The sequence below is a fragment of the Paroedura picta genome, chromosome 16 (assembly GCF_049243985.1).
Source record: "Paroedura picta isolate Pp20150507F chromosome 16, Ppicta_v3.0, whole genome shotgun sequence".
Taxonomy (NCBI): Eukaryota; Metazoa; Chordata; class Lepidosauria; order Squamata; family Gekkonidae; genus Paroedura; species Paroedura picta.
Genome location: NC_135384.1, coordinates 6,664,719 through 6,678,070, shown reverse-complemented (window position 1 = coordinate 6,678,070; position 13,352 = coordinate 6,664,719). Strand labels below are relative to the sequence as shown.

Below are 13,352 nucleotides of genomic sequence, written 5' to 3'. Positions count from 1 at the left end.
GGCGGAGTGAGGAGAGAAAGAGGGAGAAGATCATCAGCCAAAGGAGACAAGAAGGAAAACTTGGGGTCGTATGGACTTACAAGAATCTAACAGGTGCTGGTACTCTTTATCGTATGTGATGGTCATGTGGGAGGGTCAAGAGGTTCTGGAGAAAAATACACGAGAACTCAGGAGAGACTAATTGGTATTAAGCTCCAATTGGATCCCAAGTGCCTGCTGTTAGGTATTTTCCCTGAGAACCGGCCTGTGTTTGCTAGAGAGTTTTTCTTCTATATGACTACAACCACAAGACTTCCAATTGCTGCAGGATGGAAACGGCAGGACTCATCAGATGCAGACTTTTGGCTTGAGAAACTGAGAGAATATGCAATGATGGCTAAGCTTACAAATTCGGTTAACTGAAGGCATCAGACAAAATCTTTGAACGCCGGGACTTTTTCTTAAGATACAATGAAATGTGATGTATTAGATTTCCGATCTCTCCTTTCTCTTGTAAAATGAACACAATTTTGAAACAAAGAGTCTAGCAGGCTCCCACAGCTCTGTCCGTGCTCAAGGTGTCAGTCAGTAGGCCACTCCCAGCGCGCACAATGTGGGAGCAGAGCCTATACCTGTGTGCAAATTCTCCCTGTGATCAGGAACACAGGAAAAGCAGCCTTCCTAACTGGCTGGCCCTTCCCCTCCCCTCCTCACCTGGAATATTTCAAAACCGGCGATGTCCAGGATGCCGATGAAGGATGCCCCCTGGCGCTTGGTACGGTCCAGCGCACGGTTGATTCGATGCACCAGCCACCGGAAGAGCCGCTCGTAGGTGGCTTTGGCCAGCGCTTCGACAGCAAAGTCGGCCTGGAGAGAAGATAAGAGAGCTGGATTTGGACTTGGTGCACCGTGGCACCCACTGTCCCCACCCCATCTCAGCAAGTCATCCTTCTTGTATCGACGTTTCCTTCAGCCACCCCACACCCCGTCCGCACACCCAGAGCCCGCCTTCCACTGACCTGCTCCTTCGTCTGAGCCTTCTGCACGTAGTCTCGGCCGACCTTGATGCGTGGAGTGAGGATGGCGCGGGAGAACTCCGTGACGTTCATGCCTAGGAGGTGGCAGAGCTTCTGGGCAGCTGGAAAGGGCAAAAGACGTGTTGGCAACGGCGTTCTGGATGCCCGCTCCCTGGTGGCTCAGAACTGCTCCCCCCACCCCTCTAGAGCCCGGTCAAATGTGAAAGGAAACAAGCTGCTGGCAGACAACAAAAGAGAAGTATTAAGTGCACTAGCTTCAAAGCCCGTTCCTAAGAACGGGCTTTGAAAGGACCCCCTCCCCTGGCCCCTGGCCAGGCAGCTTAAGGTGGCTTTGGGATGCAGCTCGCAGCCAAATCAAGTGGGGCGGGCGGGAGCTAGTCAGCTCCTACCAGTCCTTAATGAACAATCAGCAGGCTGGAGGACCTCGTCAGCAGGCCCAGCCTAACAGGCCAAGAGGCCCTCCTTAGCTCATCAGCAGGCTCTGCCTAGAAGGCCAGGTGGCCCTCGTTAGCTCATTAGCAGGCCAGAAGGCCCTCGTTAGCTCATCAGCAGGCTCTGCCTAGAAGGCCAGGTGACCCTCATTAGCAGGCCAGGAGGCCCTCGTTAACTCGTCAGTAGGCCCTGCCTAGCAGGCCAGGAGGCCCTCGTTAGCTTGTTAGCAGGCCAGGAGGCCCTCGTTAGCTCATCAGCAGGCCCAACCTAGCAGGCCAGGTGGCCCTCGTTAGCTCGTTAGCAGGCCAGGGGGCCCTTGTTGGATCGTCAGCAGGCCAGGTGGCCCTCGTTAGCTCGTTAGCAGGCCCAGCCTAGCAGGCCAGGTGGCCCTCGTTAGCTCGTTAGCAGGCCCAGCCTAGCAGGCCAGGTGGCCCTCGTTAGCTCGTTAGCAGGCCCAGCCTAGCAGGCCAGGTGGCCCTCGTTAGCTCGTTAGCAGGCCAGGAGGCCCTCGTTAGCTCGTTAGCAGGCCCAGCCTAGCAGGCCAGGTGGCCCTCGTTAGCTCGTTAGCAGGCCCAGCCTAGCAGGCCAGGTGGCCCTCGTTAGCTCGTTAGCAGGCCAGGAGGCCCTCGTTAGCTCGTTAGCAGGCCCAGCCTAGCAGGCCAGGTGGCCCTCGTTAGCTCGTTAGCAGGCCAGGAGGCCCTCGTTAGCTCGTTAGCAGGCCCAGCCTAGCAGGCCAGGTGGCCCTCGTTAGCTCGTTAGCAGGCCAGGAGGCCCTCGTTAGCTCGTTAGCAGGCCCAGCCTAGCAGGCCAGGTGGCCCTCGTTAGCTCGTTAGCAGGCCAGGAGGCCCTCGTTAGCTCGTCAGCAGGCCCACCCTAGCAGGACAGGTGGCCCTCGTTAGCTCGTTAGCAGGCCCAGCCAGCAAGCCAGGTGGCCCTCGTTAGCTCGTTAGCAGGCCCAGCCTAACAGGCCAGGAGGCCCTCGTTAACTCGTCAGCAGGCCTTGCCTAGCAGGCCAGGAGGACCTCGTAAGCTCGTCAGCAGGCCCAGCTTAGCAGGCCAGGAGGCCCTTATTAGCAGGCCAGGAGGCCCTCGTTAGCTCGTCAGCAGGCCCAGCCATCAAGCCAGGTGGCCCTCGTTAGCTCGTCAGCAGGCCCTGCCTAGCAGACCAGGAGGCCCTCGTTAGCTCGTTAGCAGGCCCTGGTAAGCAGGCCAGCAGGCCCTCGTTAGCAGGCCCTGCCTAGCAGGCCAGCAGGCCCTCGTTAGCTCATCAGCAGGCCCAGCCAGCAAGCCAGGTGGCCCTGCTGGATAAGGATGTGTGACAGGGCAGCAGTGACTCGTGGGTAGCATTTCTCGTAACAATGCCAAAAGAGGCACGACAGAAGCTGCTGTTCTGATGCTACTTAATAGTGGTAAAGATTCATGCATCTATGCGGATTTTTTTTTAGCTTAAGTAAAACAGACATTAGCCCAATACATTCGAAATGCAATTGACAAGACATTCACAATGATTGCTTTACGTTTTCCAAGACAGGATGGAAATTAACGCCTGGGAGTTTTGCAAAGGAACCCTTTCAGAGCTCCCACTACCTGTGTTATCGGGCATGGAGGCCTGGTCTGTGTTCCTCTCTTTGCGGAAAGAAATGTTCCCAAACTGCAGGACTGCTGAGACCATCCGGAGCATACCTGGGAGGAGGACGACAGAGAGATGATTTCCCCTTCCTCCTCCTCCCTCCATTATTTTGCAAAGACATCTTGCTACACACCAGGCACCTCTTGGGACAAATTTAAACATTCAACAGCCTCTCTTTTTTTAAAGGCTAGGCAGCGAGCTGAAGCCAAGATAAAGAACAAAAGCATATGCCCTGTTAACTTGTGGAACTCACTGTCACAGAATATTGCAATGGCCACTATTACAAGCAGCAATCAATATAGTAAGCATTTCTATAGCGCTTCTTTAGTTCAAGACACTCCATGTGTGTTATCTTCCTGGAATCCTTACACCCTTGTAGGGTAGGATCCACATTCTGGTGAAAGTAAGCTTCCTGGGCACCTACAGGTGAGCAGAATAACAGCTTTCTAAATCCATGGAAATCAATGGCTTAGAAGGGTACAATTAAGCTTAGGGCTGAGGTGAGAGAGAGCGTTCACAGCAGAGGGAAGGTTCAAAATGGGGACATCCTGATATGCATCACAGCCTCTCAGCCATTACGGTACACAAACGCAAACCTAAATGTCTTTTTAAGAATTCCAGTTACACAAATGTGAGAGGGTAAGATGACTGATGCCCCTACTTAAGGCAGTCAGAAGTGCAGGCCTCATGTTCAAATATAGAACATCTCCGCACACCTGATGCTAAATGAAGCACCATGGCCTCATCGGTTCCCTCCTTACAAACTTCCCAGAAGGCCAGCAGCTTAGATTGCCCACCCACCGGTTGGACCCTGAATGGCCAGTTGTCATGGGCTGCCATTTTCTCTCTCTTCCCCCACCCTCCACGACTGCATTGACACGAGAAGGACTCACAGTGTATCTCCTCGTGCGAAAAGCCCATGATGCGCATCGACTCCATGGTCTCCTGGAAGATCTCTTTGTCCTGTTGCCCCGGGATGGGCAGGTACCCGTTGGACAGGAAGCGATACTGATTGAACGGCTCGAGGAGCAGGTCTGCTGCAGGTCATGGGAGGAACAGAAGAAGCGTCTCTTAGGCCATGCCTCCAGGTCTGCAGATCAGTCCGGCACAGAGCCAGCCTGGTTCTCTTCCCACCACGAGTGATGGAGGAGCAGGTGCTACAAAAACAGCCATGGAGTAGGGGGGGCGAACTTGGGGGAGGCTAATTCCCACCAGAAGAAATGCTGGTTTTTATACCCCGCTCCTTACTACCTGAAGGCATTCCAAAATGGCTTGCAAACACCTTTCCCTTCCTTCCCCCACAACAGACACCCTGTTGAGCTAGGTGGGGCCGAGAGAGCTCTGAATCGGGACAGTAAAATGAGCAGCTCTTGCCACGCCTGTATTCCAGTGGGCAGGGATGCTCTCTCTAGCAGGCAGCAGCCACGACACTCGTAGAGAGAGCAAAAGACTTTGAGTAGCTCGAATTGGGAATTCCAAGGGATTGCAGTATTTATTTTAGGCCTACCAAGCTTTGGGCTTCTCTTTCTGACCTGTGACTGAAGAAGAGGAGAGCTGGTGTTTTTATATCCCGCTTCTGACTCCCTAAAGGAGGCCCAAAGTTAAGATTAGAAGAAGCTCTTCTTCTAATACAAAAAGAGAGAGGCTTACCTTTCATGTGCTCGCCAGCGCCCACTAAAAGCTGATAAAAGATGTGGAACGTTCGCTCGTCCTTAGCCTGACGAATGGCTCGCGATTTCTCCAACAGATCTGGGCAGCTTAGGGTTAAGGCTGAGAAACTAAAAGATACCCAAGACAGAGACCACCTCTTCCCTGCCACAAAATCACCAGCTTGCTCTAGCTGCTCAGGAAGGGACCCCCTCCCCCTGTAAAATATGTGGGTTTGTAGGAAGAATGCCGCCAGGCTATTTGGCAAATGAACAACTCTTTACTGGTGATCTCAGCAGTGAGTGCATGTTGAAGGACACAACAAGAAGACTAAAATAGCTCAAGAAAACCCCAACTTATATACAAAGTTAAGACAAAAGAATCTCCCACAGCTGAGCCCGATTAGCTCATTTGCATTTGGTTGATTTTAAAGGATTGGTTCCCATAGTAGGGAACCTCGCAGCATGTTGTGTCCTTTAGACCGGGGGTAGTCAACCTGTGGTCCTCCAGATGTTCGTGGACTACAATTCCCATGAGCCCCTGCCAGCAAACGCTGGCAGGGGCTCATGGGAATTGTAGTCCATGGACATCTGGAGGACCACAGGTTGACTACCCCTGCTTCAGACTCTACTTATGCACCCATACAATTCCGAAGTCCTCGCTGTTTCCAATCCCTCCTCTCCTTTCCAAAGAATTCTACTCTCCCACGAGCAGGATACATGTCTCTATATTGGCTCCAACAATGTAGCCGGCTACGTCAAAATTAATCCGAATAAATTTACCCTAAAGGGGGAAAGATACAGGGAGGGGAGAAATCAGGAACAGGTGGCATGCGGAAAGGAGTTGGTTTCACTTATAAACAGCAGTCCCCAGTATATACATCATGTGGAGAAATATACTTAGCCCCCAGAATGGTTTCTACAGCCTTATTTCTCGGATTTCTTTAAAATTTCTTGAATTTTGCGATGGCCTACGGCCTAGTGCAATGAAGTCTGACTTTGACTTCAAAAGTGTCTTGGCGTTAAGACGAAAGAGCTCTCAATATCGCAAGAAGCGGTTTCACCCAGTTGCACTTTTCCTCTTAAGCAGGAGAGCTAGACACGGATATCTCTCAATAAAAACCGGGAGGGGTGTGTGTTAAAATTTGAAAACACACCTTCGGCAAAGAACAGAAGCAAACCGGTGTTTCTGACAAAAGTGGGAAGGTTTCTCAAGGAGAAGGGAGGGTTATTGACGTAGCACTACAATGTGAATCCGCCCCTTCCCCAACACAGTTCAGGGTACGTTTGTTAAATTATAGATGCATAAAAAGTGGCTTGTGTCATAAAGGGGTCACTGCCAGTGCAACAGACACATGGATTTGCAGGAACAAAAGAGCAGGAACAAAGGAAAGATAAAATCGAAACAAATTCTATATGCTTGGAGATATGTGGGGAACGGGAATCCACAGCGACGGCCATTCGGAAGATATGTAGACTAGCTTTTTGGCTCTACTGGGCATTTGAATTTCACAACGCTCCCTTTTCTTTCCAGGGGCAAAGGAAAGATATTCTTTCTCCCCAGGAAAGCCCTGCAAAAATGGACCGTTCAAGCTTATAAAGGTTCGAGCTTTTCCAGAGCTAAACAAACTCTTCTGCAGCTGCAGGTTTATAGTGGAATGGAACCTAGACGTTGGTGCAATTCACCCAACAAAAGAGTGGGGGAAATCTCTATTTTTAATCAGGGTATACTTGAGATGGACCCAAAAGTCCATCCTACCACAGGGCTAGCAGGTCTCTCCAGTTCACACACACCCAGACAAGCACCCCACCCCCAATACCGCCCTTTAAACAATGTGCTTTCTGTTCAGCATCCTTTTTGCCGGTGTCTACAATTCACTGGAGCACTGCATGGTGCGGAAACACCACTAGTCTTAAATGAGGGACACACCCACAAGGAACACTTTAAAAAAAATGTGATGAGGTCACCACATCTCTCTTTCCCCACTGATTGATTGGTTTTCCCATTTATGCCCCCACCCCTCCCGACGTGCCAGCTCAGGGTGGCTTCCAACATTTTCGCAAAATCATCTATAATAAGTAGGAATTACATAAAATATTATATTACACTTTGAAAACATCCTCCTAAAAACCATCATGCCGGATGTATGGCTGATTTACTCATTCAAGAGCGCCTCAGTTTTCGGGAGGGGGCAGTCCGTATGGAGAGAGTTTAATTGAATTCACCTTGCAGTTCACCCTGCTTGGCTTCTGTGATCTCCTTTCCCCCACTCATTAAGGGGGCAGAAGCTTTACCGAACTGAAAGGCTCCTCTAACGAAAGGCCACCCATCAACCTCGACTCTTGTAGGAAATTCATCTGCTTCATTAAAGACAGAAAGACTTACGAATCGCGAGGAGTTGTCGTTTTTCACCGTTTTGGCATTGCCGAATGCTTCCAAGATAGGGTTGGCTTGTAGCAGCTGACGCTCCAGTTCGCCCTAGCAGGGAAGTAAGGTAGAGAAAAGGGTCATGCACACTCTACAGAAGGAAATGATATCATGGCAGAACTCCTAGCCCAGCAAAGGATGTTAGGGGGAACTGGGGTGAGGCGGGGAAGGAGAAGTGGCTATGGGGCAGAGGAGATGCTCCCAGAAACTCCAGTCCTGGAAGAGTGCATGTAGGTTTTTGAGAAGGAGGACTTCCAGGGCGGAGGTGGGGTGGAGGCCACTGCATTATGGCATTCCCCAAGCAGGAGATGCTGTCAGTACACGGAAATACAAAACACGTAACGTGACAATGCCAACCCCTCCCAGACCCTGAAAAGCACAACAGAAAAACTACTCACGTAGGAAGCAGGGTTCGAGGTCTATGGAGGGCAGGGTGGGGATGACATCACGCAACATAAAATTGTGGGGGGAAGGGGCAAGGGGTGGGGGTAAGGAGCAGGGACAAAGGGACAAAACAAAACACCAAAGGGTTAAAACCGGATCACAAACAATGGGAACGATGCAGTGACATGAATGGGGACCGATCGAGGGGAGATGGAGAAAGGGTTTCTGTTTGTATGGGCATTTGGGAGTTCTGGTTCCTGTTCCCAGCTGCCTCGCAACCTGTCCCTGGCTCAGAAAGCCCTCGAGCCCTGGCTCTGAGGAGGGAAGAGTGTCCGGGAAATCGTTTTTGAGACAAAACCCACGGAAAAGTTAAAAGACCGACGACGGAAGCGTGTCAAGCAAGAACGGCAGCCAAAAAAGAACAGGGGGTGTGGGGGGGAGGCAGGGCCAGGAGCAGCAGCCAGTGAGTGATCAGCGACCAGCATGGGAGGAGGGGGAGGGGGCGCGTGACGGGGAGGGGGGCTGCTTCTCGGCAGCATGCGATGTGCTCTCTTGCCTGTTGCTTGGTTTCGTTCAGGTACTCCGGCTGGGGTGGCAAAACAACAGAGGGGAGATTAATAGAGGCTCTTCCTTTGGGTTCCTCCCCACATCACCCCATACCCAAAGCACAGGGGCATTCTGCTCTGACCCTACAAAGTGCAGCCACTGGCTCACCGGTGCCTTGCATAGCCCACACTGCTTCTGTGCCAACAAGCACAACACACACACACACTCTCACTTCCTCACAAGGAAGAGCGTCCACATATCTGAGAGACTGTCTGCCTGCCTAGGCCCCCTAGTGAGCTCTTCGCTCAGCAAATATCAACAGGTCAGTAGTCCTCGGCCCGAGGGAAACTCACCTGGCCTCAACCAGGGCAGGGCCTTCTTGGTTCTGGCCCCTACCTGGTGGAACGAGCTCCCGGAAGAGCTAAGTGTCCCGACGGAACTATGTAGCCAGTACTGGAGGGCAGGAATTGGCCTATTTTGGCCTATTTTTGCCAATTTAACTCTTTTAAGTTGCCACAATGGCAACTTCCAGTGGCTGGGCTAAAAGGCCTCCAAGATCCTGAAATGGCCCTCATCAGCTCCCAGGTTTCCCTGGGGGAGGAGGGGAATGGGGAGGATCTGCAGAGGTTCCCAGAGAGTCTGAGTGCCGTACGGCTTCTCCCAGTCAAAGATAACCTCCAAACAGGGCAGCCATTCAGCCGCCAAACATGAAATGCACCCAGGGAAGAGTTATTAGAATGCGAGAGCAGCTTGCCGCCCTGCCCCACTGTTGAGAAATCCTCGAGACTTCAAAAGGAAAAACAACCGCATGATTTAACATCTCATTTCCAGGCCCTCCCCAAACCCCACTGGCCAGAGCGAGGGAGCAGCCCCACTGTTAGAGTGGCAGGGGCGGCTGTATGCTTGTTTTTTTATTCTGCAAGATGAGACAGCACTCAGGTTGGGCCCTTTCAGAGTCTGCAAAGGTCAGAACCGGCACGACTAGAAGGAAGGGAGACGGACACAAAGACATCGAGGGGTTGGGGAGGAGACGACAGAGTGGGCAGGGGCACAGAGGGCGAGATGAGCAACACAGATAGAATCAGTGGCTCACTGCCTTTGTTTTTAAGAAAGAAGAAAGAGTTGGCTTCAATATCCTGCTTTTCTCTACCCTAAGAAGTCTCAAAAGGTCTTACTGTGGCTTCCCTTCCTCCTCCCTACCAGAAAAAGTTGGTTCTTATATGCCATTTTTCTCTACCAGGAATCTCAAAGCGGCGTACAATCTCCTTCCCTTTCCTCTCCCCACAACAGACACCCTGTGAGGGAGGGGAGGCTGAGAGAGCTCTGACACAACTGCTCGGTCGGAACAGCTCTATCAGGGCGGTGACGAGCCCAAGAAGCTGGGAATCAAACCCAGCCTGCCAGATTAGAATCCGCCACCACAACGAGCACCTTGTGAGGTAGGTAGGCCTGAAAGAGTTCTGAGACAATGATGACCGACTCAAAGTCACCCAGCAGGCTTCATGTGGAGAAAGGGGGAATCAAACCCGGTTTTCCAGATTAGAGCCCAGGCTCTTAAACACACCACTACGCTAACTCTTGGGTTCAGAGGTATAAAATGCAACTCTGCTCCTCACACCTGTTTAGACACCTGTGGCCTGTGATGTGTGCATCCTCCCCCCTTCCAAACGAGCCAACGAGATTATTGGATGAGGAGGGAAAAGCTCACCACAGGTCATTGAAAATCAATTACTCAGGCCCCGGGCTGATGCCCTCATTCCTAACGGTGCCCCAGGTGAGCTCTTGGGTGGAGCTAGGAGGTGGCAGCTGCCCCGGTCAGGTGAGGCAGGTATTTCCACCTTGCAGCCGCCAGGTGGGCAAAAGCATCTACGTGAGTCACCCCAAACCGCTATGCTCTAATTCTGGAATGCAAACAACCGTGGGAAGGGGCATGTCAGGCCACATTGCTCACAAGGGTGGGGGATTTCTTCCAGAGGTCAGCAACGCAGGACAAGAGAGGCCTGGAGTTGCCGGCGCATTCAGGCACGGAAGGAGCAGAGTTCTGGCCGGAGGCCACTCACCGGCACATTGTGGTCCTTCCGGGCTTTGTGGGACGACGCCACGTGCGCCAAGTACTGGATGACTTTTTTGGTGTTCTCCGTCTTGCCGGCGCCGGATTCCCCCCTGCCAACAAGACCAGACATGGAGGGTGAGAGAAGATGGGCACCAAAGCTCTGGATGAGAGCGTACATGTGCTCTCTCCCAGAACCATTTCTAGTGGCATGGGCTCCTACAAGAAGTCCAGCCTCCTGTCTTCTTCCATTCTCTGCCTGGGCTTGCATTTCACAAGAGCCGCTAAAAGAGGATCATGGACTGAGAAGACCATAGTCCGTATCCTACAACTCTGCCACAAACTCATGAGTTGGGAATAGTAATATTACCAGATTTGCACAGATGATTGAGAACATGACTTTTTCTACAGATATCTATGCCACTCGCATTACTGCAAATCTAAAGCAATCACAGCGTCAATGCAGCGTCCACACAGCAGCTTCCCATGTACTTTTCATTACCTTAAAGCTCTCCTATGGTCACCATTCCCCCCCACCAGAGGGCTTTAAAAAAATCAGTAATTGCTAGATCATTATAACGTTACAATGATCTATTGCCACAATAATGACAACAGCCTGCACCTTTCCCCATAAAACTCCACAATGAAAAGGGCTATGGGCTTAAAAAAAACAACAACGCTGAAAGCTTGAACAAAAATTCTCCAGTGAGAGGGTGGTGGAGAGATTAGGCAGATGAAATTGATAAGGACAGGACCTGTAAATCGTCCCATTCCAAGACAGTATTACAGCAATCCCTCTGAAATGATCGTACCCAATCAGGTAGCAAAATGGGGAGGCACACAGAAGCAGGATGGCTACAGGGTGATGTCATACGGAAGCGCTATACGGAACATCAGCGAGTGCCGTAAACACATTCAAACAGGACTGTCATCCTATTAAACCAATCTGTCCATTGGTTTTAGCCACTTACTAATTCCATATAGATTTGCTTGGGGGGGCAGGGGAAACAGCTGAAGGCAGAAGACAGCCTGCTCTAGTTTTATAACTCAAATGCTAGTCTCAGAAGAGGTGTTCCCTCATCTCTTACACATGGGATGGCCCTGCTTGTCTCTAGTTTAAGTGTACCTGCATGACGTTTTAAATTCCACTGCCCAGTTCATAAGAGCAACATTATCCAGTTAGCAATATTATTTCCTTCTTATTTGGAGAGACACGTGCTGCGATTCAATGCCAGCTAGGCCAGTTGTACCAGCAGGGCACAAGACGAAAAACCTTGATAAGGAAAAATGCTTTCTCTGCACTGCAGCCAGGGAAACCCGGCACATGAATGGAGCATGATGTCGGGGTGAATGACATTTGTAAGAGTAGTGTGCACAGCAGTTGCACATGTAACGGTTCTTTTGGGGTCCATACCATGGCTAGATCATTGGAACACGAGATGTTCCCCCCCAGCCTGCTGTTAACACCTGAATATGGCCTTCCTATTCTGGGTTTGTGCTTCGGGGACAAAAACCAGACAAAAGCATTGGTGTGGAGCAACGTGTGACCCTTTGGCACAAGAACTGAGAATCCCCCTCCAGAGTTTCAAACCACCCCAACCCTTGACACTCACGTGCACAAGATGGACTGGTCCTCTCGGTCTGTAGGGGGCAAGAAAGAAAAGTCAGAGTCCGTCTCTGCTACTAGAGACTCAAGATCGCTTGGCTTCCATTGGAGGGCACTAGAGAGGCATACTCAATTTCCCAAGCTCAGCTTCCACCAGGAAAGGAATCCAGAACCTCCGTGACACATGGCACCCCATTCAAGCACCACCATCACGCAACCCCCCCCCCAGGGTAATTTTTTTCCTTCCCATCCTCCAATTCAGTCGGGGGAGTACGATCAATTTGAAGTTCTGTCCCTGCTGCAGCAAGCTGTCCAGAGATTCTTCCTCTCCCCCCCCCCCCCCATTCCAGCTGCCTCTCGCTCCGGTCCGAACCTTGTAGCATGCTTCGGTAGGCAGCTTCGGAGATGGCGTAGATGTGGGGGGGCATCTCGTGGCGCTTCTTGCCCCGGTACATCTCCACGATCTGCTCTGTGTAAATGGGCAAGTTCTTGTAGGGGTTGATGACCACGCAGAAAAGCCCTGAATATGTCTGTAACAGGAGAGGAAGGGAACACGGCAACTAAGAACAGTTAACGCTTGCTAGCACCCCCCCCCCACCACACACACACACAGAGTTTAAAGGACAGTTCATACAAGTTTAAAGGACAGCTCATTGTGGTTGTGGATGTTGTGATGGTCCATTTTAACGGGGGTTTTAATGGGTTTTTAATCGGACTTTTGTAAACCGCCACGAGCCACTCGGGAATGGCGGTTAATAAAGTGAATGAATGAATGAATGAATGAATGAATGAATGAATGAATGAATGAATGAATGAATGAAAAGAAGAATGAGAAGAATGAGAAGAGAAGAAGAAGAAGAAGAAGAAGAAGAAGAAGAAGAAGAAGAAGAAGAAGAAGAAGAGCCTAACTACACAGTGCATTTCCCGCAAGATAAGATTAGGCCTTCTACCTGCACCATTTTCCTAGTGTGAAACGGCCCTTTTTGCCATCAAGGACAGTTGTTGTATGGCGAAATGGTGGGCATTTTCAAAGCAAATGACATTCAGAAGCGGTTCACCATTGCTTGCCTGTGTCACAACCCTGGACCTCCTTGGGGGTCCCCGCATTCAAATGCTAGGGGAAGACCCTGCTTAACTTCTGAGATCTGAGGAACTTGAGCTCGCCTAGGCTATCCAACCCAGATCAAAATGGTTCCTTCGGAGCTGCTTTTTGCCCTGCTGGAGAACTGTAACATGTCCTAATGCCTACAACGGTAACTTTCCCCAATGGGGCCCACAGTGATTCCTTAAGGCTATTTCAGGTCAGGAAAATGGCACAAGGGGAGGGAAATCTGTCTTCCCTCCCTGCATGCTGCAGTCCTGGTCCAAACGGGCCCGAAACATGCCTGGGAAGTACGGAACTGCAAGACTATGACTGTTGGCCCAACGAGGGGATATACACAGGAAGCCCGTATCTTGTAGCTGGGCTTCAAGGTAACATTGTTCTTGAAGGGGCCACGGTTCAGTGTCAGAGCCTCTGCTTAGCCCGCAGACGTTCCCAAGTTCAAACTCTGGCATCTCCAGTAAGGACAGCATCCCAAATGATGTGAAAGAGCTCTGCCTGGAGAGCCACAT

The 13,352-nt window shown here is 51.1% G+C and overlaps 1 protein-coding gene across 12 annotated transcripts in view; it reads right to left on the bottom strand.

The window, feature by feature from the left end:
* The window catches only part of LOC143826833 (uncharacterized), a 56,822-nt gene that overhangs the window by 28,072 nt on the left and 15,398 nt on the right, over nucleotides 1-13,352 (bottom strand). For 4 of the 12 annotated variants that reach the window (XM_077315919.1, XM_077315922.1, XM_077315914.1 and 1 more), the window contains exons 3-14: nucleotides 12,112-12,268; nucleotides 11,746-11,773; nucleotides 10,143-10,245; nucleotides 8,093-8,122; nucleotides 7,551-7,571; nucleotides 7,111-7,203; nucleotides 5,445-5,508; nucleotides 4,729-4,827; nucleotides 3,972-4,115; nucleotides 3,036-3,131; nucleotides 999-1,117; nucleotides 694-846 (exon numbers count right to left, since the gene is read on the bottom strand). In XM_077315919.1, coding sequence (XP_077172034.1) covers nucleotides 694-846; nucleotides 999-1,117; nucleotides 3,036-3,131; nucleotides 3,972-4,115; nucleotides 4,729-4,827; nucleotides 5,445-5,508; nucleotides 7,111-7,203; nucleotides 7,551-7,571; nucleotides 8,093-8,122; nucleotides 10,143-10,245; nucleotides 11,746-11,773; nucleotides 12,112-12,268 — 1,107 coding nt within the window. The remainder of the gene's footprint in view (nucleotides 1-693; nucleotides 847-998; nucleotides 1,118-3,035; nucleotides 3,132-3,971; nucleotides 4,116-4,728; nucleotides 4,828-5,444; nucleotides 5,509-7,110; nucleotides 7,204-7,550; nucleotides 7,572-8,092; nucleotides 8,123-10,142; nucleotides 10,246-11,745; nucleotides 11,774-12,111; nucleotides 12,269-13,352) is intronic. The other 8 variants (XM_077315926.1, XM_077315925.1, XM_077315918.1 and 5 more) reach the window with 4 other exon arrangements.